Genomic DNA, 27,317 nt, shown 5'->3' on the forward strand with positions numbered 1-27,317 from the left:
TATGTTAAGCAGATGTATTTATTAAAAATAATGCTAATATACTCCTGGGGCACACTGATTCCAAGAGGGTGTTTGCAGCAGATTGCATTATAATTATTTAACAGCTAAATAATAAAGGCTTTTTTTTTTTTTTTCAACTTACAGAGTCACTAAATAATAGAAGGAAAGGAAAAGAGTAGGCTGATCCAGTGGAGACTGATGCTGGTATCAGTGTTCCCTAAGCATTTGTTTGGTTGGCAGCCTGGGCAAAGCCTGTACCTAAAGGGTTAATGGGGGTCCAAAGTGATTTTTGCACTGAGCTCCTCCCATGATGCCAAGAGGCATGGGGTTGAGAACAGAGCAGAACCAAACAGTTTATTAAACTGTTGAAATTGTTAAAAATGTTGAAACTTGAAACTGTTTAAAAGCCAGTTCAAGATTTTCATAAACACTATTCCAAAATGTTAGTTTTAAAAATGTTAGTAGCAATGTGAGCATTCCCCGTGTCTTCCTCCCCTCCCCTCCCTCTCTCTCAAAATAAAACATGAACACCCAATGTAAAAAAAAAAACACTTCAGGGAGGAGCATTTGTCCACCATTTGGAAAGAAAGGTGAGGAGGGGAGCAGACGGCGTGTAGCAGATGCTGGTACCGCTCGAGGGGCTGCTGCGGGCTCCGGTGGCTCAGATCCCCCAGTAAGGCATCAGGTGTCGGGACTCCTTCTCGTAAACGTCTGGCACTATGCCGTACGGTGTCTGTACCATTTTAACTGTCGACTTGCCGAAAAGCTGGCGCTCGTAGTCTATCAGCTGCCTCCAGAAGCCGACGTTGGGCCTGATGACGGGCCTCCGGGCTTTCACCCAGTTGTAGGCCTCCAGCAGGCACACGCTGTGGAACTTCATCAGGTACGCGATGCAGAGCGTGGCCGAGCGGCTGACCCCCGCGGCACAGTGCACCAGGGTGGCCCCATGTTTGCGGCTCACGCTGTGGATCTTGTCGGCCACGGTGTCAAAGTACAGTCCAATGGGGGCGTGGGGCATGTCGGCCAGAGGCACTTTAACATATTCAAACTGGGGCCAGTTGAAATTGGGGATCTCAATGGTAGCGTTCACAATGCAGGTGATGCCTCGAGCCTGGAGGAGGTGCCGGTTGGAGGCGACGCTGCCTCTGCCCAGGAAGAGCGAGGAGGTGATCTGCGCAATGCCTCCCAGGTCTCCCTCAGAAATCATCCGGGGGGCCATGAGAGTCCGGGGGAGTGTGCTGTGACCTCTGGAGCTCATGAAGACGCCAGCAATCACACTTGCATCGTTGGAAGCAAGACCAGAGGGGGGTGTTTTCCTCCACCAAGGAATCGGAAGTTACAGTCGCCTTCCTGCAAGATACAGTATCCATCAGTATCCTAAATGCTACCGATTGACTGCAGCCTCTGCAGTGTCTGTGGAACGGGAAGGTGAGACGATTGGAGATGGCTATTTTCTATAATTGCGTGTTCTTCCCAGGATGGAGACAAATCATTTTCATTGATTAACAGGAAAGGTAGTCAAAGACGCCAACATGCAAAATCAATGTAAAATTCAGCGCTACGATTTTTTTTTTTTAAAGGCACTAAAGAGAAAGTCTTCCTATTTTAGGGAATGTTAAAGACAGAAGCAAGTGCAGCTAATCCCTGAGTAACAGCCTTGTGGGGTCCTGCTCTTACCGAGGGGAGTGGTGTTCGGTGGTAATTAGAGATCAGAACTTCTGATCCCACCTAGGGCCATGCTCTTTCATATGTTCCTGCCTATCTCCACGGCTATGATGGCCATACTTTCATAAGCCTAACTCTAGACATACAGATCTTACAAAGGTGTAAAAATGATACCGCTTTAGGTATTACATTCCAATGAGTGGGCTTTGTAGACTAGAGAGATACTGAATTGGATCAGTTATAGAAAAGCCAGGAACATATGGTCACCTTAGCTCTTTATGATTTAAAAGAGCTAACTCTATCATATTTATTATTTGTGACATCTGAATACCTGTGCTATGACATTTCCATGGGAACAATTCCAGGTAACTTCAAGGCCATGGTAGCAAAAATTCACTCGTCTAAGTTAATGAGCATTTTAGCTGACCTGACCCTGGATGTGGCCAAATACACTTTTCTCAGCCCAAGACTTTTCTAATCTCCAAGATGTATTGCCCCCCTGGCTTAAGATGGGTGTTGGAAATAAAGTTTAACAGGATGTCTATGTCGTCTTTCACACCACTTTAGTCTGTGCCCCGAGAAGTGTGCGTATCCCCCACCCAGGGCCCCGCAGGGCTGCCCAGAGTGATTCCAGTCAGAAGAGCATCCCCGTTTCACAGACAGAGGTGGCGCTGGGGCTACTCACTTGTGAGATGCCTGGTTCCTCTGGAGTCCTGGGCCTGGAAAGGCTTATGTGAGGGAGTGCTGATCAGACTGGATACAAATCAGATCTGTAGAAAGACAAGAAAGTAGGAATGTGGTCAATCAGGAAGATCAAAAGAAATCCTCCTGGGTTTTGTTTTTTTTTTTTTACTATGAAACTAGGTTTGACTGGAATAAAGCTAGGAAGTGGAAAGCGTGTTAAATGTATCTCCATGTGTAAAGAATGTGCGAGTGAGACCTATCAACCTGGGACTTCCCTGGTGGTCCGGTGGCTAAGACACCATGCTCCCAATGCAGGGGGCCTGGGCTCGATCCCCGGTCAGGGAACTTGATCCCGCGTGCTGCAACTTAACAAACTGAGTTCATAGCCCATGTGCTGCAGCTGAGACCAGGTAAACGCAGCCAGTTAAATATTTTGAAAACTATCAACCCAAGTCTCAGCTTTTTGTTAAGATTTTTCACACCACGGGTTATGTGTCGTGCACATAAGTGCACTTTTGGCCATAGTAAAGATGAACTTTTGAGAGGAGAATTCAGAGACAGCATATTGACATGTAAGGCTCTGCTCACGAGGCCTGCAAGAAATGCACAGGAAGCTGAACTCTCTCCCCTGTGCCAGCAGCCAGGCCAGCAGTGTGGGACTGGGTGCAGTATACCAGACGCCACGCTGGGTGCAGCAGCCAAGCCGGGTGCAGGGAGCCAGCCAGCTCCACAAAGAGCAGCACTGCAGAGGTGGCCTTGGCCATGAACGTCAACTCCTGGAGGTGCCGGTGGTGGAGAGCAATCTGAAATGACTTTCATTTTGTTTTCTTGTCCGTGTCGGCCCTCTCATTTACTCGTTTATGTGACAATGTGAGCACCAATCAGCATTATTAAAAATGTAATCTTCCCCCAGCCACATGCAAATCAATGAAGTGAGAACACACCACACACAAAAATAAACTCAAGAAGGCTTAAGACCTAAATACAAGACATGACACCACAAAACTCCCAGAACATAGGGAAGACCATCTCTGACATATTAGTACCAGTGTTTTCTGAGGTCAGTCTCCCAAGGCAATAGAAATAAAAGCAAAAATAAACAAATGGGACCTAATCAAACTTACAAGCTTTTGCACAGCAAGGGAAACCATAAACAAAATGAGAAGAAAACCCTCAGACTGGGAGAAAATATTTGCAAATGATCCAACAGACAAGGGCTTAATTTCCAAAATATATAACAGCTCATACAACTCTTAACAAAATAAACCCAACCAAAAAGTGGGCAGAAGACCATAATACCAGACACCAAAAGGCATACAGATGACCAATAGGCACATGAAAAGATGCTTATGGCTAATTATTAGGGAAATGCAAATCAAAACTACAACGAAGTGCTACCTCACACCAGTCAGAATGTACATAATTTAAAAGTTTACAAATAACACATGCAGAAAGGGGTGTGGAGAATAGGGAACCCTCCTGCACTGCTGGGGGGAATGTCAGTTGGTACCGTCCCTATGGGGAGGAGTGTGGAGGCTCCTCAGCACTAAAAGGAGTCACCACGCGTGCTCAGGCGCGCAGTCGCGTCCGACTCTCTCTGACCCCACAGACTGTAGCCCACCAGGCTCCTCTTTCCATGGGGTTTTTCAGGCAAGAGTACTGGAGAGGATTGCCATTTCCTCCTCCAGGGGATCTTCCCGACCCAGGGATCAAATCCATCTCTCCTGTGTCTCTTCTTTACCTGCTGAGCCATCAGGGAAGCCCAAGAGTTACCATGTAGTATGTGGTTCAGTCACTAAGTCATGTCCGACTCCAGCAATCCCACTCCTGGGCAGATATCCAGACAAAACTAATTTGAAAAGATACACGCACACCAGTGTTCACAGCACTGTTAACAAAAGCTAAAACGTGGAAACCACCGAAGGTGGTGGATGGAAAAAGATATGATGAACACACACACAGTGGAATATTACTCAACCATAAAAAAGAACAAAATAATGCCATTTGCAGCCATGTGGATGGACCTAGATATCATTACACTAACTTAAGTCAGAAAATTAGATACCATATGGTATAACTTATATGTGGAATCTAAAATACAAATATATCTACAAAGCAGACTCAGATACAGAGAACAGACTTGTCTAAAAGGACGGGCTGTGGGGGAGGGAAGGAGTGGGCATTTAGGATTAACGGTTGCAAACTATCAATACTGTATATAGGATGGATAAACAACGTGCTGCTGCGTAAGTACAAGGAACCAGATCCTGTGATAAACCGTAATGGAAAACAGTATGTGCATAATGGGAAAAAGAGTTTGTTCCTCTCCTATTTGTCCCTCTGCCTTTCCCAGGTAACCATTACACTTAAATTTTCATTTTTTTTTTTTTTTTTACAGCTCTGTGGAGCTATAACTGACATACAATTTGATGTAAAACGATGAGTTTTGACACATGTACACTCAAGACACCATGACCTCAAAATAATAAACATATCCATCACCCCCAGAATGTCCTCACGTGCCTTTATAACTCATGCCCCCTCACCCTCCAGCCCCATTCCCAAGCAACCACTGATCCACCTTCTGTCGCTATAGTTTACGTTTTCTAGACTTGTACAGTGGACTCGTTCAATACAGGGTTTTTCTGTTTGGTCTGGCTTTCACTCAGCATAATATTTTCACATTCACCTGTGAAACTGTCTATTCACAGGTCATTCCCTTCTTTTATTGCTGAGTAGTGTTCCAGCGTGCAGATGTAGTTTGTTCATCTACTGACGCTAGTTTTAGCCTAGCACAAGTGAAGCTGACGTAAACATTAATGTACAGGTAGTGGATATACACCTTCCTTTCTCCTGGTTAACCACCTAGGAATGGAAAGTCAAAGTCTCTCAGTCGTGTCCGAGGCTTTTGTGACCCCACGGACTGTACACAGGGAAATTCTCCAGGCCAGAACACTGGAGTGGGCAGCCTTTCTCTTCTCCAGAGGATCTTCCCAACCCAGGGATTGAACCCAGGTCTCCTGCGTTGCAGGCAGATTCTTTACCAGCTGAGCCAACCAGGGAAGCCCATGGAGTGGAAAGGCTGGGTCATATGACATGTGCATATTTAACATTTTAAAATCGTTTTTAAACAACAGTTACAGCTTTCCACCTGTGGGCAGGCTACCGCAACCCTCCCCGAAGACCTCAGCAGGTGAGCGCCATCTTCGCGCTTTCGCTCTGCTGCGCCCCAGAGCACCCGTGTGTGCGGTGCCCTGGATTCTGTGGCTGCCACCCGGGGACACTTCTTGATCACCCACCTCTGGGGGCAAACACAATTCTGGGCTGGCTACCAGCCCTGGGGCACTACATAGGTATCAGCACACACTCAGTCTTTCTGTGAGAGGCCTATTTGCTTGTCCGGGAGCTCCGACTTGAGGGGCTGCTTCTGCTTCGGCACGCTCTGGGGATGGGAACAGAGGTCGGCAGACACCATCTTTTGTTCTCCCTCTGTCTCACTCCAACTTCTAGAAAGGAATTTGTATACTCATCTGGTACCCCAATTTTTGTGACTGCGGCCCAGGGAACACCTCTAGATCACCTGTTTCTGGTGGACAGTGGGACTTAATGCTAGGGGTCCCACAAGCCTGTGAATTTACACACTTTAAAAGCTGGTGACTGAGACCTTTCCCAGTAGAACTCTGACAGTTGGGGTCCACCTGCAACTACTGGGAGCCGCTAAAAATAGGCTACTCAGACAATCACAAAGATCTGAGAGACAACCAAAAAGTCACTCCTCCAGAACTGGGAGAGGTGGCTGTTTTATCTAATGGACAGAAACCAACCGAGAGTTAAGGGAGATGAAGAAGTAGAGGGCTATGTTCCAAGTGAAAGAACAAGATAAAACCTCAGAAAAAGTCCTTACTGAAAAGGAGATAAATGATTCACCTGTTAAAGAGTTCAAAATCATGGTCATAATGATGGTCACTTGAGAAAAGAATGAATGAACTTCAACAAAGAGAAAATACAAGAAAGTACCAAAAAGAAGTCACAGAGTTGAAGGATACAGTAATTTATCTGAAAAATACACTCGAGGAGTTCAGCAGCAGACTAGATGACAGTAAAAAGGATTAATGAACTCAAACACAGGGAGACTCAAACCAACAGAGCAGTAAAAAGAAAAAAGAATGAAAAAGAAGTGAAGACTGCTTACGGGACTTGTGAGATAACATCAAGCTTCCCTGGTGGCTCAGACAGTACAGAATCTGCCTGCAGTGCCCGAGACCTGAGTTCAATCCCTGGGCTGGAAAGGTCCCCTGGAGAAGGGTATGGCAACCCATTCCAGTGTTCTTGCCTAGAGAATCTGCACGGACAGAGGAGGCTGGTGGGCCATAGTCCATGGGGTAGCCAAGAGTCAGACATGACTGAGCAAATAAGCACAGCATGAGAAGAAAGAAAAAGTGCTGAAAACCCCCCTAACTAGGGATGAAAACACATTCAGATCCAGGAAGTTTGGAAAAGTTCCAAATAAACCTCAGAGAGACCCATACCAAGACACGTTATAATTGTTAAAAGTGAAAACACAAGAAAACTTGCATAAAAGCAGAAGAAAACAGCTAGGTACGTACAAGGGGAACCACCAGAGACTATCAGCAAGTTTTCAGCAGAAACTTTCCAGGTCAGAAGGGAGTGGCATGATATATTCAAGATGCTGAAAGAAAACACTTCCAGACAAGAATACTCAGCAAAGCTGCCATTCAGAATTTAAAGATCAAGTTTTCCAGGCTAGCAAAAAGTAAATCGGCCTTACAAGAATTAAGGCAACTTTCTTAAGCTGAAACATAAAGGCCACTAAGTAATAGTAGGAAAATATATGAAAATATAAATCTCACTGGTAGAGGTAAATACAGTACAATTTAGAAAAATAAAATGTAACGGTAGTGTGGATGAGTTACTCATAAAGCCAGTATGAAGGTTAAAAAAATACACTAGCAAAGATATAATAGTTAAGGGATATACAAGATACAATGGTGTAAAATGTAACAACAACAACAAAAAAAAACATGGGGGATAGAGTAAAAATGTAGAGTTTTAGAATGACTGAAACTGTGACTGTTAATAAGTTATGTGTAACCCTCACGGTAATCATAAAGCAAAAATGTATTCATGGGAGATTCACAAAAGATCTGAGAAATAAAAGAATCTAAACATACTACTACAGAAAGCCATCAGGACTTCCCTGGTGGTCCAGGGGTTAAGAATCCACCAACGCAGGAGACGTGGATTCAGCCCTGCTCCAGGAAGCCTCCACATGCCGCAGGCCAGCTGAGCAGGTGCGCCACGACTCCTGAGCCCACGCTCTGCACCCACTGGGGCCCGAGCACCCTAGAGCTGGTGCTCCACAGCAAGAAAAGCCACCACCTCAGGAAGCCCGCACACCGCAACTGAAGAGCAGCCCCTCCTCCACAACTAGAGAAAGCCCTCGGGCAGCAATGAAGACCCAGGGCGGCCATAAATAAATAAATAAACGAAGCAGGACGGCAAGAGAACAGAGAGACTACCAAACGGCAGAAAACAATGAACCAAAGAGCAGTAAGGACAGACTTACCAGTGATCACTTTAAATGTATACGGACTAAATCTACAATCAAAAGACAGAAAGTGGCTGAATGGATTTAAAAAAAAAAAGAGACGTGCTGCCTACCTCTGATGTAAGGATATACAGATTGAAGGTGAGGATGGGAAAAGATATTCCATACAAATGGAAATCAAAAGAAAGCTGGGGTAGCTACACTTAGACAAAACAGACTTTAAAATGGAGACAACGAAGGGCATTACATAATGATAAGGGGGGGGTGTCAATGAAAGGATAAAACATTTGTAAATATTTCTGCACCCAATATAGGGGCATCTAAATATATAAAGCAATATTAACAGACCTCAAGGGAGAAGCAGACAGTGATATAATAATACGGGACTTTATACTCCACTTTCATCAATGGACAGATCATCCAGACAGAATATCAGTAAGCACGTATCAGTTTTAAACAAACACGTTAGGCCAGGTAACCTTAACGCATATATACAGAACATTTCATCCAAAAGCAGCAGAACACATATTCTTGTCAAGTGCACATGCGACAATCTCCAAGACAGATCATATACTTAGGCCACAACACAACTCTTAATAAACTTAAGACTGAAATCACATCAAGAATCTTTTCCAGTCACACCAGTCTGAAACTAGAAATCATCACAAGAAGAAAACTGGAAAATTCACAAATAAGTGGAGATTAAACCACATTTTACTGAACAACCAATGGGTCATAGAAGAAAACAAAAGAGAAATAAAAGCATACCTGCAACAAATGAGAGTGGAAATACAGCGTACCAAACCTACGGGAAACAGCAAAAGCAGCCCTAAGACACTCACAATGACAGATGCCTGCACGTCTAGAAACAAGATCTCAGAGTCTAACTCGACAGACACTTCAAGGAACCAGGAAAAGAACAAAGTCCCAAGTTAGTAAAAGGAAAGAAGTAAGGAAGATCAGAGTGAAAAGAAACAGAGTCTATGAAAGATAAGAAGGGCTTCCTTGGTGGCTGAGTGGCTGAGACTTCCAGCTCCCGCTGCAGGGGGCTTGGGTGTGAACCCTAGTCGGGGAACTCGATCCCACAGGCTGCAACAAGAGTTCGCCTGCTGCCACGAAGACCAAAGAATGGGTGCTGCAACTAAGCCCCAAAGCAACCAAATAAACATTTTTAAAAAGACAATAGAAAAGATCAAGGAAACTAAGAGGTCACTCCTTGAATAGATAAAATTGGCAAATCTTTAGCTAGACTCACACACACACAAAGGACTTAAAATCAGACGTGAAGGAAAAAATTTCACAACTGATACACAACAGAAATACAGAGGATCATTAAGAGACTACTAGTAATTATACACCTAGGCTGAATCATGAAGAAATAAAAAATCTGAACAGACCAGTAACCAGAGGAAAACTGAATCCCTAATCAACCCCCACCTCCCACAACCCCGTGCCACCAATGAACAAAAGTTTAAGATACAGATGGCTTTTACAGTGAATTCTACCAAACATTTACAGAACATGTACCAATGCTCAAACTCTTCTAAAACACAGAAGAGGAGCAAACACTTCCAAACTCATCCTACAAGGCCAGCATGACATTAATACCAAAACCAGACAAGGACACCACAAGAAAATTACAGACCAGTATCTCTGATAAACCTAATGCAAAACTCCTCAACAAAATATCAACAAACTATACTGCTGAATATACTAAAAGGATCATACACAATGATCTGGTGGAATTTATCCCAGGAATTCAAGGATGGTACAATATCTGCAAATCAGTCAGTGTGACACACCACAATAATGAAGGGATGGAGCCATAAAACTCTGAGAAGAAAATCCAGGAGGCAAGCCCCTTGACATTGGTCTTAGGAGTGATACTTTGGATTTGGCAACAAAAGCAAAAATAAACAAGGAGGACAACATCAAAGTAAAAAGCTCTTGCACAGCAAAGGAAACGAAACAAAATAAAAAGGCAGCATATGGAAGGGGAGAAAATATTTGCAAATGATTTGACCAATAATGGGTTAAGATCCAAACTATATAAAAAATGCATGCAATTCAAGAGAAAAAAAAAATCAAATTCTAAAATGGGCAGAGGGTTGAATAGACATTTTCCCACAGAAGACATACAGATGGTCAACAGGTACATGAAAAGGTATTCAACATCACTAATTATCACGGAAATACAAACCAAAACCTCACTTCACTATCAAAAAGACAAGAAATAACAAGTATTGGCAAGGATGTGGAGAAAAAGGAACCCCTGTGCACCATGTATGCAAATATAAGTTGGTGCAACCACTACAGAAAACCCTCTGCAGGGTCCCTGAAAAGTTAAAAATAGGATTACCGTATGAACTGGCAATTCCATTTCTGGGTATTTATCCAACAAAAATAAAAACACTAACTCAAGAAGATGGATGCATCCCCACGTTCACTGCCAAGACATGAAAACAACCTAATGTGTCCATGCGTGGATGAATAGATAAAGAAAATGCGGTATAGATACAAACACGTGGAATACTAATGAGCCATAAAAAAGAGGAGATCTTGCCATTTACAACAACATAGATGGATCTTGAGGGCATTATGCTAAGTCAGTCAAATATTGCATAGCAGCAGTTACACGTGGAATCTTAGGGGGAAAGAGCTCAAAGCTACAGAGAACAGATTGCTGGTTCTCAGAAGTGGGGATTAAATGGATGAGGAGGGTTAAAAGATACAAAATTCCAGTTTTACAGTCAGTCACGGGGATGTGATATGTAGCCTGGTGACTATCATCAGCGCTGTACTGCATATTTGAAAGCTGCTAAGAGAATAATCTTAAAAGTTCTTGCCACAAGAAAACTTTGTTAACTACGGTGACAGACTTTACCGTGGTGACCATTCTGCAGCATGTACACACGTGGAATCGTTACGTGGCATTCCTGAAACTGACGTAACGTGCTGCACCTTTATACCGCAGTGGCTCTCACACTTGGTGAGCCTCAGAAACACCTGGAGGACTTGTTGAAGCAGACTGCTAGGCCCCGCCCCCAGAGGTCGTGACCTAGTGGTTCACAGAGGGGGCTCGGGAGCTGGCATTTATTTCCCAGGTGACGCTGCTGCTGCTGGCTGGGGGAACTGAGCACCCCTGCAGAGGTGATGCCGCGGTGCGCCGCCAATTCCCCTTCCAGACTGAGGCACTCAGAGTGCCGGTGCTGACCCCTCAGCGTCTCCCCAGAAACTGCCCTTGCTCGCTACAAGGGAGCTGCCTCTCCCAGGCTTACCACCCCTTGTGTGGGGCCCCACATCGGCCGACCACTAACACAGGGGTCGTGTGTAGGTGAAATCGCATCAAGACGACAAAGAAGCAGCTGCATGAGGAAACGAGTGCGGACGTGAGGGTTAGATGTACCTGGAACGGGCAGAACTTTGGGAGAACAGCCCGTCCTGCAGCAGAGCGCAGTCTCATGCCGCTTCCAAGTCTCTCCCTGGCAGAATCCTAATAGTTTAAAAAGCAAAGTCACCGCGTGGCAGTAAATACACCAAGTAAAGCTTCTGAACTGCTGCTGCTAACTCCTTCCTCAATGTGGAAGATGCTCATCAAATTTCCAACCAGGTTATCCAGTGACTGTCTAATTAAGAGGGATTCATGTCCTGTGGTCTCCCAAATAATTATCCTGTTTGGGAAGCCACTTGCCCTCCTGAGGCTGGGGTCCCAGGCTCACTGGCCTTTTCAGCGGAAAGGTCTTTATCAAGGGCCATGGTTAAGGGATGGGTGGGCTGAAAGCCTAGCTCACTCAGTTAACTCCTCCTTCGCTGGGCAGTGAGAGGGTACTTAAGCTGCAGGGAAAAGCAAGCAGATTGTGAATCCCTGGGGCAGAATCCAAGCGAGACAGACAGGATGCTCCCTCCCTGCTGCTGCTTGTCAGTCTCGTGCCAAAAACCTGCTTAAACTGCCAAAGCCGAGTCCAAGGTTCAGAAAAACAACTTCTGCCAGAGAGCACTCAGAGGGCACCGGTATACAGATGCTCCTCTGACTGAGACTCCTAAACCCTTCTCGCAGACCGGAAACATAAGGTTCGGAAAGGGCGAGGGATTTCAGCTGGGAGAGGGCAAGGCGCTGGGTTCTTCACAAGAAGAGGCCCAAGGCGGCCGGGCTCCCGGCTCAAGCCCACAGCCGGCTTCACGTGGGGCGCGGCGGCGGCCTCCTCACCCGCCCTTCCAGCGCCCCCACGCCACCAGCGCCTTCGGTGCACGAGAGGGGCCTTAGCTCTGCCTAAGCAGATCAAGGGCTCCACACAGAAAAGACTGACCCAGATAGGCTGAGCTGCTCCGGCTTCTCCTACTGCCCAGAAGACAGAGACAGCGCCACAGACGGTACAGCCTCCAGGTCCCAGAAAGCCCTCCTGATGGCAGAGGGAGGGACCACCGCGAGGAGCAGGCCCCGGGAAGGCAGAGCAAGAAGCCCTAGTCTTCTTCATGTCTAAGATGAGGAGATTCTAATCAAAGTGAATAAAAGAAAACATGGGTATGACATCACAGGTGTGTCAAAATCAACCCAGTGAATGTATGCAGGGAAAACCGGGTATCTACTGGGAGAGTAAAGACTGACCATGTTTGAGGGGTCAGGGGTTCCAAGGTGCCCTCTGAGGGACAGCACTGCTCCCGCTGCAGCGCCCTGGTCTCTGGGACAAGGGTGACCAGAGAGAACGCCAAGGAATGTCCACGTCGCTGTCCATGGTGTTCAGCTCATTCACTGATGTTCACAGTGTTCAGCTACATTTACTTCTGAGAGGGAACAAATGCTTTCTGGGCCAGGAGAATAGGGGTGAGGTGAAGGACAAAAAGGAGGAGCTGTCCTAAACCAACCCCAGGGAGTTTTTTTTTTTTAACAAGTTATAAGAAATGCCAGGGATGATGCTGGTCTCTGAATAATGAACATCAAAGGGCTAAGTGCTAAACAAAATGCAGAATTAGTGTCTACCTAGGGGGCCTATAATCTCAGGAAAGCATAAGCTTTAACAACTGGAGTGCTCCTGGGATGTGGGCGCCAGGATCTAACCCGGAGCAGGTGCAGACTGGCTACCTGCAGTCAGTCTATTCACAGGACCCATCCCACTGCCACAGAAGCCACCTTTAAAAAAAAAAAAACACGACAAGAAAACCACTAGAATCAGGACTTAAAGAACTGAAATTCTATCTACAGCTTTTTCTTCTTTTGAATAAGCAGAAAAAAATGGCCACAGCAGTGCCAGTGATGACCCTTTAAAATGATCTAAGATATTTTTAGCTTTAGGAATTTCAGAGGTTTGTAATATATACTGGAGGCCTATATTTTTTATTTTTTTAATACATGAAAAGCCTATGTAATCACATTTTTTTCTTCCATTAAATGTCTACTTTCAAAAAAAAAAACACCCTTAAAGTCATCAAAATAGAGGCATTAGCCTACATTGCTGTAAGTAAATAAATACTACTTTTTTCATTATTAAATCAGAAATGTGTTCCATTGGGGGGACTTCCCTGCTGGTCCAGTGGCTAAGACTCTGTGCTCCCAATGCAGGGGGCCTGGGTTTGATCCCTGGTCGGGGATCTAGATCCCACGTGCCACAGCTAAGAGTCTGCATGCAACAACTAAAGATCCCGTGTGCAATAACGAAGACCTGGAGGAGCCAAATAAATATAAATATTCAAAAAATATTAAATAAAAGAAATGTGTTCCACTGGGGAGAAAAGTTAACTCTTACAAATAAAAATCACAGTGTGGCAAAATTCAAGGGGAAAAAAAAAAACTTTCTGATAAAACATTGAGAATAAAAAAATTCAAACAAATACTGAGCTGCATTCATGTTAAAACGAAGTAAAAAATATTCACAAATTGTTCTCACTTATCTAGAGAGCTAAATTGGGAAAGCTAATTTGCTAAAACATCTTAGTTTTGGGGGAGGGGTTGTTTTTGCTTTTCCTGCCATATAATTTAACTGATGCAATGGTTGGGAAGAGGACAGATATGCATAACACACAGAGAACTAAGGGATCTGAGAATCACCATTTTGATAGTTTGGCCACAGATATTCCATCGAGTGCAGCTGTAGAGCAACTGCCTGTGTCCTCGTGGCCTGGCTGACATCTCGATATCCTCCTATGGACCACCAACCGGCCCATGAACTGAGCCTAACAAAGGCTTATCATTTTAAGGCACTAGCCAGCTGCTGAGTGGAGGAACAGACCACAGTCCAAAGGAAGACAGGAGCAGCCCAACTGCTGAGAGCAGGGAGGAAAGCGTGCCGACAGTGACAGGGACGCGCAGACTTCAGAAGTTGAGCTCCACTGATAAACTCACAGATTCTCATGTTGCGAACAGAATCAGAGACTATGAATACCTACCTATAAAAGGTGAAAGTATGCATGTACTTGTACCAGAGGCAACCTGTTCCCATTTGGAACTGAGGTTTTGAACCTGGTCCTCGTCTCCCTAGATGTTTATCTGCCGCTCATTCACACAACACTACTTCCTGAGTTCATGCCACATGTTTACACTACTCCAACTGCAGCAGGGGACTATGGCAGAATGTATTTGCCAAAAATGGCCACAATAACACCCTGCATCCCACGTGACCAACCAAAACAGAACAGTAGAAGTGATGCTTCTGAGGCTAGATCATGAACAAGTCATACACCTCCCCCTGGTCTCCTAACGCGTGCTCTTGGAACCCAGCTGCCATGCTGTGAGGCAGCCCAAAGAAGCCAGAGTCACCGTGTGGAGAGGTCACTTGTGAGAGTTCCAGCCAGCAGCCTAGCAGACATCCCAGCTGACAGCCAGCATCAACTACTAAATATGTGAATCAAGACACTTCAGTGGTTCTCGGGACTTTCCTGGAGGTCTAGTGGCCGAGACTTCACACTCCCAGTGCAGGGGGCCTGGGTTCCATCCCTCGTCAGGAAACTAGATCCCACATGCGGCAACTAAGACCCAGCACAGCCAAATAAATAAATAAAAGTATTTAAAAAAAAAAAAAAAAAGACACCCCAGAGAACCTAGCTCCCAATCATCAAGTCACCTCCAGACACTGTGGAGCAAAGACAAGTTGTCTTTACTACATAAGGTCCAAATTCTCGACCTACATGAATCTGTGAGCAAAAGAAAAATGACTTTTACACCACTGGGTTCTGGAATGGTGTGCTATGCACCAAGAGTCACCACAACAGGGATATAGGGTAACAAGAGACATCACCCTGTGCTAGGATTTCATCATCTTCAAGAAATGACACAAGATATACGTATAAAACAGGTGAGCAACAATAAGAGACTAACATCAAGTGAATCGAATGAGCGGTGCCAACAGTGGGTGCTGCAGCAATGCAGAGAAGGCACAGGGTCAAGACAAAGCAAAACAGTCAGTGGTGCTGAAAACCTGAGCTGTTCTCGGGGAAGTGTCTCAGAGACTACACTATCACGCTTCTTCTCCGATCCATTTAAAGCAGGCGCCGTTCCGTTCCTGCTTTGCAAGAAGTCTCCCTATTTGGAGATTCCAAATGAAGAACACCAGCCCTTCGCTATAGCCCCTCACTGCTCACAAAATGTGGTCCAGGGCCCAGTAGCCATCAACCTGGAGCCTGAATGCAGAATCTCGGGCCCCACCCCACACCTGTGGAATCCGATGCTGCAGCTTAACAAGATCCCAGGTAAGCTGTACACACACTGAAGGGCGAGAGGCGCAGGTCTCATTAATCTGCCTCCGTCGGTCCCGCAGGACTTGCGCAGGCAAACTCAGCGCCTGTTTTGCTGAAGCCACGTGAGCACGCTCAGCCTCTCCGGGGTCAGTATCCTTGTGCTGTCATGGTTCCCAGATGAGGAATCAGGTAAACGGGCGCCAAGAGGCTTTCCCAGACTACCCAGAAAGTGAGCACCCCTGCTGGGGCCAGAACCCCTTCTCCTCGAGTGGTTCATCTGTTGATGAGTCATACAATCTGACCACAACAGACTGACTGAAGACTACCAAAATGTACATCTCACCAGGGAAGAAAACAAAACTAAACAAAGAAAGAAATTAAGGAATGTAAGGCTGGTCTGACTGTGCTTCACCTATAATATGGATCTTCATCTAAAAAATCCTAAACCGCTAAGTGGTATGAGATGGTCTTTGGGTGTGAAAAATCTGATCAACTTGAACCAAGAAAATGGGTGCAATATTTCCACAATCACATTTAAGCTTGCTTGGTAATAAGTGGAAACCAATTTATGCCACAGCCTATACAAATAATACTTTAACATGAATCATAGATTCCTGGTAATCTTTGATTTCCATAGGGAAGAACATCTGGACCCACAGTATCCAGCTGTGCTGTGCTTAGTCGCTCAGTTGTGTCCGACTCTTTGCCCTCCAAGGCTCCTCAGTCCATTGGGATTCTTCAGGCAAATATTGGAGTGGGTTGCCATGCCCTCCTCCAGGGGATCTTCCCAACCCAGGTCTCCTGCATTGTAGGTGGATTCTTTACTGTCTGAGCCACCAGGAAAGCCCGACCCACAGTATTAAAAAAAAGAAAAGAAAAGAAAAAAATCACATATCAGCAACTAAACCCAAGGTAAGTATAAGTTTGCCTCAAAATTCCTTGAAAAGCAGAATCGTGATATCTCAGGTCCATTCACAAATAAGATCTCAGTACTTAGATGTTCATTATTAACTTAAAGAAGACAAAAATGAATTTAAAAATTAGAATAAACTTCATAGGACTAAGAGCTCAAGAGTGAAGAGTTGAGCACTCTGATCATCTAACCATTTGACGTCTCACTGGATGTATCAATATCTTTAAAACTCAAGCTGTAAGACTAGAAACTATAAAACTCCTAGAGGAGAACATAGACAACACACTCTCCGACATACATCACAGCAGGATCCTCTATGACCCACCTCCCAGAATACTGGAAATAAAAGCAAAAATAAACAAATGGGACCTAATTAAACTTAAAAGCTTCTGCACAACAGAGGAAACTATAAGCAAGGTGAAAAGACAGCCTTCAGAATGGGAGAAAATAATAGCAAATGAAGCAACTGACAAACAACTAATCTCAAAAATATACAAGCAACTCCTGCAGCTCAATTCCAGAAAAATAAATGACCCAATCAAAAAATGGGCCAAAGAACTAAATAGACATTTCCCCAAAGAAGACATACAGATGGCTAACAAACACATGAAAAGATGCTCAACATCACTCATTATCAGAGAAATGCAAATCAAAACCACTATGAGGTACCATTTCACGCCAGTCAGAATGGCTGCGATCCAAAAGTCTACAAGCAATAAATGCTGGAGAGGGTGTGGAGAAAAGGGAACCCTCTTACACTGTTGGTGGGAATGCAAACTAGTACAGCCACTATGGAGAACAGTGTGGAGATTCCTTAAAAAAACTGGAAATAGAACTGCCTTATGATCCAGCAATCCCACTGCTGGGCATACACACTGAGGAAACCAGAAGGGAAAGAGACACGTGTACCCCAATGTTCATCGCAGCACTGTTTATAATAGCCAGGACATGGAAGCAACCTAGATGTCCATCAGCAGATGAATGGATAAGAAAGCTGTGGTACATATACACAATAGAGTATTACTCAGCCATTAAAAAGAATACATTTAAATCAGTTCTAATGAGGTGGATGAAACTAGAGCCTATTATGCAGAGTGAAGTAAGCCAGAAAGAAAAACACCAATACAGTATACTAACGCATATATATGGAATTTAGAAAGATGGTAACAATAACCTTGTATACGAGACAGCGAAAGAGACACTGATGTATAGAACAGTCTTTTGGACTCTGTGGGAGAGGGAGAGGGTGGGATGATTTGGGAGAATGGCACTGAAACATGTATAATATCATATATGAAACGAGTCGCCAGTCCAGGTTCGATGCACGATACTGGATGCTTGGGGCTGGTGCACTGGGACGACCCAGAGGGATGGTATGGGGAGGGAGGAGGGAGGAGGGTTCAGGATGGGGAACACATGTATACCTGTGGCGGATTCATTTCGATATATGGCAAAACCAATACAATACTGTAAAGTTAAAAAACAAAACAAAACAAAAAAAAAAACAAAAACTCAAGCTGTAAGCCTCAACTTTCTCCCCACAGGGATTTCTTTTTCATACCCCTGGCCAAATTCCACATTTTTAGTACTTTTATACCAAATTAATTTCATTTGTAAACTATTGATGAATTAACCTCCCATTTTTCTTTATAAACCAAAAGTGAAAGTCACTCATCGTGTTCGATTCTTTGCGACCCATGGACTCTATAGTCCATGGGATTCTCCAGGCCAGAATACTGGAGTGGGTAGCCTTTCCCTTCTCCAGGGGATCTTCCCAACCCGGGGAAAGAACCCAGGTCTCCTGTCTTACAGACGGATTCTTTACCAGCTGAGCCACTAGGGAAGCGGCATGTATGAGAGTTTCTGAGCTCAACAAGATAACCAGGTTAGATCTTTCCAATTAGCTGGAGGGAGGGAACCCGATAATGCCACACATACTCCTATATCCCTGCCAAAGGACAGCAGGCTTCCCGAATTCTGAGGGCAACTGTGTATCTCAGCCTTCCTGGAGCAAAGGGAGAAATCAAAGTTTTAGTTAAACAGGAGTCAAAGAACACAGTATCCTGAAGTTATTCCCTTGGCTTTACCTGTCTCCTAAAGAAATAATCTTAGGCTTCCCTGGTGGCTCCATGATAAAGAATCCTCCTGCCAGTGCAGGAGACACGGGTTCAATCCCTGATCCAGGAAGATGTCACATACTGTGGAACAACAGAGCCCAAGCGCCACAACTCCTGAGCCTGTGCACCCTAGAGCCCATGCTCGGCAACAAAAGAAGCCACTGAAACTAGAGAAAGCCCACACACAGCAACGAAGACCCTGTGCAGCCAAAACTAAGTGAAAAATAGTCTGACACAAAAAGATAATACACATTGTTCTTTGTAGATTACACTACTAATTACTGCCGCTGCTGCTGCTAAGTCGCTTCAGTCATGTCTGATTCTGTGCGACCCCATAGACGGCAGGCTCCCCCGTCACATGCTAAATGAGAATCCACTGGCCTACGAACCTCATTCTGTGCGCCTGCTCAGTCGTGTCTGATTCTTTGCGACCCCACGAACTGTAGCCTGCCAGGCTCCTCTGTCCATGGGATTATCCCAGCAACACTGGGGTGGGTTGCCATTTCCTTCTCCAGGGCATCTTCCCAACCCAGGGATCGAAACTGCGTCTCTTGCATCTCCTGCATTGGCAGGCCGATTCTTTACCACTAGCTCCACCTGGGAAGCCCCCAAACCTAAACTCTACTCTTGTTCAAATCAGGGGCCGGCAAACTGTGGCAGGCGGGCCATGTCTGGTCAGTCATCTCTTTCTCTACCGCCCATGAGCTAAGAATGGTTAATACATTTCTAAACCGTTAACAGAGAACTCAAAAGAACAGCATTCCATGGCACACAACAACTGTATGAGATTAAAATTTCAGTGTTCATGAGTCAAGTTTTTACTGGAGCACGGCCACGCTCATTTGTTACATATTAACTACGCCTTTTTGTGTCACAAGGTATGTTTAAAACAGCAAGTTAAATAGTTGCAACAGAAACTGTATGACCCAGGAGCCTAAAATATGTACTATCTGACCCTTCATAGAAAAAAAACTGCCTACCCCTGAAATTATGTTATAAAGCCATCACAGTAGATGGCAAAGAAATATTTTTCCAAGTGGCCCTGAGGACCCTGCATGAGAATCCTGCATGAGACTCACTGGGCTGCTGGCTGGAAGGCTCCAGAGGTGCTCTATCCCCTACGTCACTGTTTACTAGTCAACAGAACCAACACCCTCTTGTTAAAGAGTTTTCTCCTGCCACTCCACAAGCTCAAAGACCTAAAGAGTCAGAAAGACCCACCACGGCCCACTGACGATGGAACTGTTCTGGGACAAGGCACCAGTGGGCCCAGCAGTTGCATATGAATTTCAAAAGGGCCCCTCTGTCCACGGAGACCTCCAGATGGTAGCAGAAAGCTGACCAAACTGGATGGGAGGTCACTCTCTGTCAACATAAGGGTAAGAATGGGAAATGATGAGGTGAGCAGGCAGGGCCGTGACCTCGGCACCAGAGCTCCTCCTCCTCCCTGCAACGGGGGAAAACGCAGTTCCTCTGTAAACTACATCCTTTGGAAAAGGATATCAAAAAACACAAATAAGTTATCTCCCCCATCACTAAGACTAAGAGGTTCTGACTCTACTTTTCATCTTCCCCCATGGGTATCTTTTCTCAAAAAATTCTGATTTATATATAAGTAGTTTTTTTAAATTATGGTTATTTTAGAGAATCTGGGGGGGAACCCTTTAGTATATTAAAAATCTTATATTCATTTGTGTGTATATGTGTGTGCTTAGTCACTCAGTTGTGTCTGACTCTTTGTGACCCTATGGACTGGGATATTTTCCCAGGAAAATACTGGAGTGGGTTGCCATTTCCTTCTCCAGGGGATCTTCCCAACTCAGGGATCGAACCCAGGTCTTCTGCATTGCAGGCAGATTTCTTTACTGCTGAGCCATCGGGGAAGCCCTGTTTTCATTTTTTTTTTTTTTCCAGATGCTAGTTTATCAGTTAAATTTCATGGTGACAGTTGAAGGATGTTTTCTGAACCTACAGAACTGTAATTCTGCCCCCAGGATATAAACAGACTGTTAGCAGATAATACCAGGTACACAAGATGCTCAACACACACCTGGAATTAATAATTTAATAATTGTCCTAACATGACCTCCCTATCCTCTCTCCCTCCCTCTTTCCTCTTCTCTCTCTCTCTCTCTCACACACATACACCAGTTTCAAATCCAGCTAGCAACACCAAACACAAGCGATTCAAGTTAACCCGGCAACTGGTTACTCAGAGAGCAGGAACTATCAACCCCAGTTGTGAACATCCAGTAGGAAGGGAGACCTGGAGAAACATTTCAAAGACTGTGAAAGCATTTCTTCTCATAGCAAAGAAGCTGTGGTTCCTTTGGTATTGCCAGGGAATTCCTGCGTTGGTGCCTCTCGGGATCTGTACACAAGCATGTGAGTACCAACCCTCCCTCAGACGGTATTTTCACACGACTAGCCTGGGTTCCTGCACATGTCACACGCTAAGCCTACACATTCAGGGCCTGGAACCAAGCAAGTCTTCTCCAGCACGACACACCTCACCACAAGGCATCTCGTGGCCCAAGCGGTAAGTCTTCCAAAACCTTTACAAGACTACTAGACACTTTAATTTTTAATGCTTCCTTTTACAATCTCTAAATTGCCCTATAACTACACATCTATCTAAGAAAAAAAAGATCTTTGGAAGGATTCTATTGTATATTTCTCAGCCATAGAGTGGAAAACCATCTCTGGCGCTGGGTGTTATGTTAGTTCAAACCATACAATTAAACATAAGTATATAAAAATACAGTGGTACAGGAAGGGCCAGGGGTCAAATCAAACCACCTCTGTGACATTTATTCATTCACTCAGGAAATATCCAAACATATTGTGGTTAAACAGCAAGCACAGTGGATTATAAATTCAAGGCTGACACCACTGGAGGAATGTAAATTGGTACAACCACTTTGGAAAATTGGCCTCAGCTAGTAAAGTTGAGGATACGCATCTATGACACAGCAGTACTCAGCACCGCCCCGGACAAGAACCCAGACGTCCATCAACAGCAGATGACAAATAGATAAATGTGGAATATTCATGCAAATATGAACTAATTACAGTCACAGGTAACAACTCTGGATGAATCTTAAAAAACTGTAATGCAGCAAGAATTCAAACCAAAAAATCATATACATGTGTAAATACATATATGAATGTATATATACACACACTTACATATATATACATATGTGACATTGGCTGCCACCCCCCAAAAAAGGATTTACAAGAATACCTACTTTGATTCTCCTTGCATAAAGATGAAAACCAGGCAAAATGAAACTATATTGTTTAGAGATGAATCTTTAGGTGACAGGACCTCCCTAGCAGTACAGTGGATAAGAATCCACCTGCCAATGCACAGGACATGAGTTCAAACCCTGGTCTGGAAGATCATACATGCCACGGGGCAACTAAGCTTGTGAGCCACAACTGCTGAAGCCTGCGTAAGTAGAGTCCAAGTTCGGAAACGAGAGAAGCCGCAAGAAGCAGCTTGCGCCACGCAACGAGCACAGCCCCCACTCACCGCAACCAAGGAAAGACTGTGCACAGGAACAAAGACCCAGAGCAGCCAAAAATGAAATTAATTAATTAAAATATACATATATTTAGGTGATAAAAACTACAGAAAACAAAGGGGATATTTTCGCAAAAATGAAGCTAGTACTGGCTAGGTTACCTCTAGGGTGAGGAGAGAGGTGGTCACTGGGAAAGAGCGTGCTTCCTCACCTGCAAGATGGTTACAGCTGTGTATTCTTTAAAATAATTAAGTTATCCATTTATATTTTATACCCTTTTGTGTTTTACTATTCACAACTTAAGAAAGGTTAAATAAACACAATGTTGGTTTTCAGGAATTCAGAAGCCTTACAAATTCTGGCCAATCTGGGGAGAGAATCCTTCTGCTTGGAATATCACTACCGCCTGTCAGTTTCATGAGGTCAGTGACCTTATTTGCCTTCTACCCCAGTATTCAGCACTTAACTTTTCACATAGCAGAAGTCCCAATAAATGTCTAACACATAAATCCATAAACTCTTTTTTTTTTGGCCATGCCCAGCAACTTGTGAAATCTTAATTCCCTGATCAGAGACTAGACCCAGGACTCGGCAGCAAAATCGCAGGGTCCTAACCACTGGACCACCAGGAGCCCATAAACTCTTTGATGTGAATTTTGTTTTAGCTCACCTATCTTCTGAAATTACTGATTTGAACGGTTTTCACAGAAAACGTTAATGTTTTCCTTTCTCTGTCTTCACTCCAGTGAGACTGTCATAAATAACTAAAGCTATCATCTTAAACGCTCGCTAAGTTTACACCCAGGACTGTTTTTGCTTCAGCAACTCCCTTCGCCTTCCACTCCCTTTTACGCCTCCTCACAAGCAAAGAAAAGACAAATATACGAGATTTTTTAATGGCAAAGTTTTCCTTTGCAACCAAGAGAAGCACCAAGGATCTTAATGATTTAATTGTTTTAAAGTTAAGAAAGGATCATTTGCCTATTGTCTGGAGCAAATACTACCAGTGCTATCAGGGTTAGTAAAACTTAATGACCAGCTGGACTAAAAGCACATAGCTACCTGTTCTAGACAGAAACCAAGTGTCTATAAACAGGACATTTTAAAGTTAATACTTAAAAATAATAAAATAAAATAATTTAGTTAAAAATGTCACTCAAAAAAAAAATAGAAAAGCTAGACGTTTTCAGACTATGCAAACCAGAAAAAAGAATCATTCTGTACAAACATTCAAGAAAATGCTTAGCAAAGTCTGAAAGAACACACATAAACCAATAAAAATATACACAGCGATTACTTTGGGGACAGATGCTCTAAAGAAAGTTTTAATCTTATCTGCAAAGTTTTAATTTTTTTTTTTTTTTTGCGACCCCATGGACTGCAGCCTACCAGGCTCCTCTGTCCATGGGATTTTCCAGGCAAGAGTACTGGAGTGGGGTGCCATTGCCTTCTCCGTAATTTTTTAAAACAGAATGTTTAATTCTTGTGGTATTGGGAAAAAGTATTTGTAAACCATCTTGCCCTAAAATAAAATCCCAATTGCAAAAGAATCTACCAAACAAAGATTCCTCCTTAAGAACCAACATTTAAAAATGCTAAAGTTAAAAAAAAAAAGCTAAAGTTTTAAAGGATTTCTTGGACTTACACACCTGGCCAGGTTTTTTTTTTAAATAATAAGAATATATACTTATACCATTGTATTAAAGAATATTGCAGAAATCATACCTGCATTCAACCACTGTGAGAGAGTTCAACTGAGAACTCAGCATAGACAGACACGTTGGACACTGACGTTCAAAAGCCTTGGAATGAAGGAAACTGTCTCCCGTTTTATGGGGGGAAAGCCAAAAATATCAAGCATCTACCTCTCCTCCCCCAAGCGTCAGAAGATGAGTCAGAGCTGGAGGCAGGAATAGGGCCCATGTGTCAAGCCGCCCGTGCAGGGCGCCTTCCTACCTTCACCAGGCAACCCTCTGCCCCCACCCAGGTCAGGGTCTCTGCCTCAGCCTGTCTCTGGTGTGAAGGCTCAGGGGTGTCTCCTGAAGAGGCAGCTATTCATTCTAACGGGTGCTTCCTTCCCCGCATTTCTAAAGACAACCCGAGAATGGAGGCCTTTAGGAGCCCACAACAAGGAACAATCACGAAACACCAAACGCAGCGCAAGAAAGTGGAGCTTCCACACACGTTCAGATAACTTTGGAAAGAATACAGCACCTCTGTTCCTCTGGTTGTAAAGAGCAGGAAACACACGGAGAGCAGCTATGACTTGTCTGGTATCACTTAACTCTGTGACACCGCTGAGTCTCAAGCATGGAGATGCCGACAGTTCCAGCCTCTGTGGCTTTTTAACTGCTCTGTACAATCTCAGGGAGTCAGTTCCAACATTCCATGACACTTCTGACTAAGAATCCCTCATGGACTAGGAATTCCAGGAACCCTGGTCTATATTCTTTTCAGATGAGTAAACAATCAGGACTTGACTTCTTGCCTCCATGTTCACATCTGTAAAATAGGATGGTACTGCTCTTTACCTACCTCTCTCATAAAACTAACAGCTAGTTAACACATGCTAAATGCCCTGAGGTCTTCCTGGATGAAAAGAACACGGTACTTAAAAAAAAAAAAAAAAAATCCCTACACAGTAGAACTGCATTTTAAAGTCACACCTCCTTCCCTTGCCTCTGGGATGCCCAGTTACCATAACACTAGCTGGTGCCATTGGCAACATCCACCTAAATAAAATATAGTTATACAATCCAGAGAAGGCAGCTACATACAACATGCAACTAACTCCTCTCGCACACAAACAAGAACTCAACTTCGCTTTGGAGCAAGGATACTTAAGAGAAATAAAAAGATAACGTGTGTGCACACCAATCCACCACCGTAGAGAAACCCTCAAGTTGAATACTTGGCATTGCTGAAAGTCAAGTTGCTTCTATCAATGCACCAGAAACCTTCGGAAGAGGCAAGAAGCCACCGACGCTCCCGAGGCTCGGAGCCGGAGAACGGTGGCGGCGGGGCGAGGAGGCAGAGAGAGGCCATGGCTGGACCGGGGAGCAGAGGGGTCAGGGAGGGGGAGGGGAGCAGAGAGGATGCTCGCGAGGAGCCGAGGGCCGGGACCCGGGCCCAGGCGCCGCCGCAGCAGGAGAGCAGCCCGGGTGGGCGGCCGGAGTTGGGGGTGCTCCGAGCGCCCGCGAGGAGGGGCCGGGTGGGAAGGAGGGGTCGCGGCGGAGGTCGCCGGGCCTCTCCGCTCCCCGCCGACCAGAAGATGCGAGAAGCTCCCGGGAGCAGGTGGGGGACGCCGGCACAAAGTTTCTGGAGAGCCGGCTCGCGCGGGCCCATGGCTGTCCGCTCCGGCTAGGGCCCCCGGGGCCCGGTCGGCGCCAAGTCCCGCCCGCCCGCTGCCCCCCGCCCGAGCCCGCGGGCCCCGTACCGGCTCGCCCAGGCTCGCGGCCAGCGTTCTTCTCTGCTGCGCGGCTCCCGGCGTCTGCGGGCTGGCCGCCGCGCGCACCCCTCCTTCTCTCCTCCGCCCGCGCCCGGGGCGGGCCGCGCGCACGCTCGCTGCGCCCCTCCGCCCTCTCCCGCGGGCGGGGCGGTCGCTCGGGTAGGGGGCGGGGCCTCGGCGCTCGGGGCGGGAGCGGGGCATCGGCGCGAGAGGCTCGCGGCGGGCCCGCAGACCCGGGGGCGCGCGGAGCCGCAGGCGGCGCGCGTGCGCACTGTTCGCTCCGCCACCGAGTCTGGCATCCCGCGCGCGCATCCCTGGTACCCCGGCAGACCTCTGCTCAAAGGACCGCAGCGGTGTCCCCGTCTGTGTCACAACATACAACCCTGCTGTTTTCCCACTTGAGCGTCTTCCTCCAAACTAGGTTTCGGCGAGGGCCAAGGGATGGCGAACTAGGGTACTTTGTGGATGTGAGAGGGTTAAAGGCAAGAAAACGATACAAATATAAAAGGTGTGAAGATTGCAGTTAGTGACTAATCTCCTACCCCCACCTTCCATCCTGCAAGGGGGAGCCCGGAGTTGGAACCAAAGAGGGAAGAGAAAATAAATCTCATGGCAACTGTTGGCTGAATTTTGCTTGGGCAGGTATGGGCAGTTTCCAGCGACTGTGGGAGGCTATGTTGTCAGAGACTCAAGGGGCTATGTGCTGTGCTGTGCTTAGTCGCTCAGTCGTGTCCGACTCTTTGCCACCCCATGGACTGTAGTCCGTCAGGCTCCTCTGTCCATGGGGATTCTCTAGGCAAGAATGCTGGAGTGGGTTGCCATGCCCTCCTTCAGGGGATCTTCCCAACCCAGGGATCGAATTCCGGTCTCCCGCATTGCAGGCGATTCTTTACCGTCTGACCCACCAAAGAAGCCCAGAAATGGCTATAGATGTGGTCATCTTCTGCCTGCCCCAAGACCGCCAACCCACTGTCATGAACCACAGGTACCACCTGAGTTTCAAAACACCAAGTTCACACCTTGTGCCTCCAAGGCAGGGCTGAGGGTCTCGGGAGCGCAGGCTGAATGCATTAATTCATGGAGGGCTTATTTGCTGTGTCACTCTGAGGGTCTTTTTTTTTTTCTTTTTAATGTAGGTTTGTCCATCTATAACCTGAGTAGATGCAGAGCGGACATTCAATACATCCCTGCCCTGGCGGGTGAGGGGAGGTATAAACAACTTCCTCGAGGCTGGGCAGTGAGTCAGGCTCCTAAGAGTCCCGACTCCACACCCAGCCCTTTACTCACCAGCCCCAGCTCCTCACCGGTGTAAATCATTGGCATCAGAGTTGCTGATCAGTCAAACGAGTAATCATAGTTTTGGGAGGAGGGATGGGTGAGGGATGTGAACACAGCGCTTTGGGTTTGCATCCCACTCTCCTGACCTCCTGCATCTTCAACCGCAAGCTTTAAGGCTTTTTCATGCTCTTTCTGATCTCCAACCGGATTCCGAGTCAATCCGTGGGTGCAGGAATATCCAAAAGTTCTGTCTGCTTTCCAGACAAAAATATAACATCAAAGCCATTTTAGTGATCATTTTAAGGGAGCTAAAAAGGCCTAGAATGGAAAGATGTCTAGTTTTCCCATCATAAAGAGAGAAAGCCTTAAAATTAAGCAAAATTAATCTTTCGAAGAGAGAACAATGCAGAATCTGATTCAGGATAACACATTAGGAGTTCAAATC

General features: G+C 45.5%; 1 protein-coding gene across 2 annotated transcripts; it reads right to left on the reverse strand.

The window, feature by feature from the left end:
- Positions 1–26,933, reverse strand: DUSP14 (dual specificity phosphatase 14). 2 transcript variants are annotated; one of them, XM_055577360.1, is made up of 3 exons: positions 26,882–26,933; positions 2,351–2,435; positions 1–1,350 (listed from the first exon to the last, which is right to left on the reverse strand). In XM_055577360.1, exon 3 carries the CDS (start codon positions 1,256–1,258, stop codon positions 662–664), a length of 597 nt encoding a protein of 198 aa, XP_055433335.1. In that variant the 5' UTR covers positions 1,259–1,350; positions 2,351–2,435; positions 26,882–26,933; the 3' UTR covers positions 1–661. The 2 variants fall into 2 exon arrangements, with proteins under 2 accessions (XP_055433335.1, XP_055433334.1); XM_055577359.1 differs by lacking the exon at positions 26,882–26,933 and adding an exon at positions 25,583–25,726.
- Positions 26,934–27,317: the final 384 nt, after the last annotated feature.

The sequence above is a fragment of the Bubalus kerabau genome, chromosome 4, assembly GCF_029407905.1.
Source record: "Bubalus kerabau isolate K-KA32 ecotype Philippines breed swamp buffalo chromosome 4, PCC_UOA_SB_1v2, whole genome shotgun sequence".
Lineage (NCBI taxonomy): Eukaryota > Metazoa > Chordata > Mammalia > Artiodactyla > Bovidae > Bubalus > Bubalus kerabau.

Coding starts and splice junctions, on each gene's coding strand:
- DUSP14 (XM_055577360.1), bottom strand. CDS start 1,258: ATGAGCTCCAGAGGTCACAGCACACTCCCCCGGACTCTCATGGCCCCC.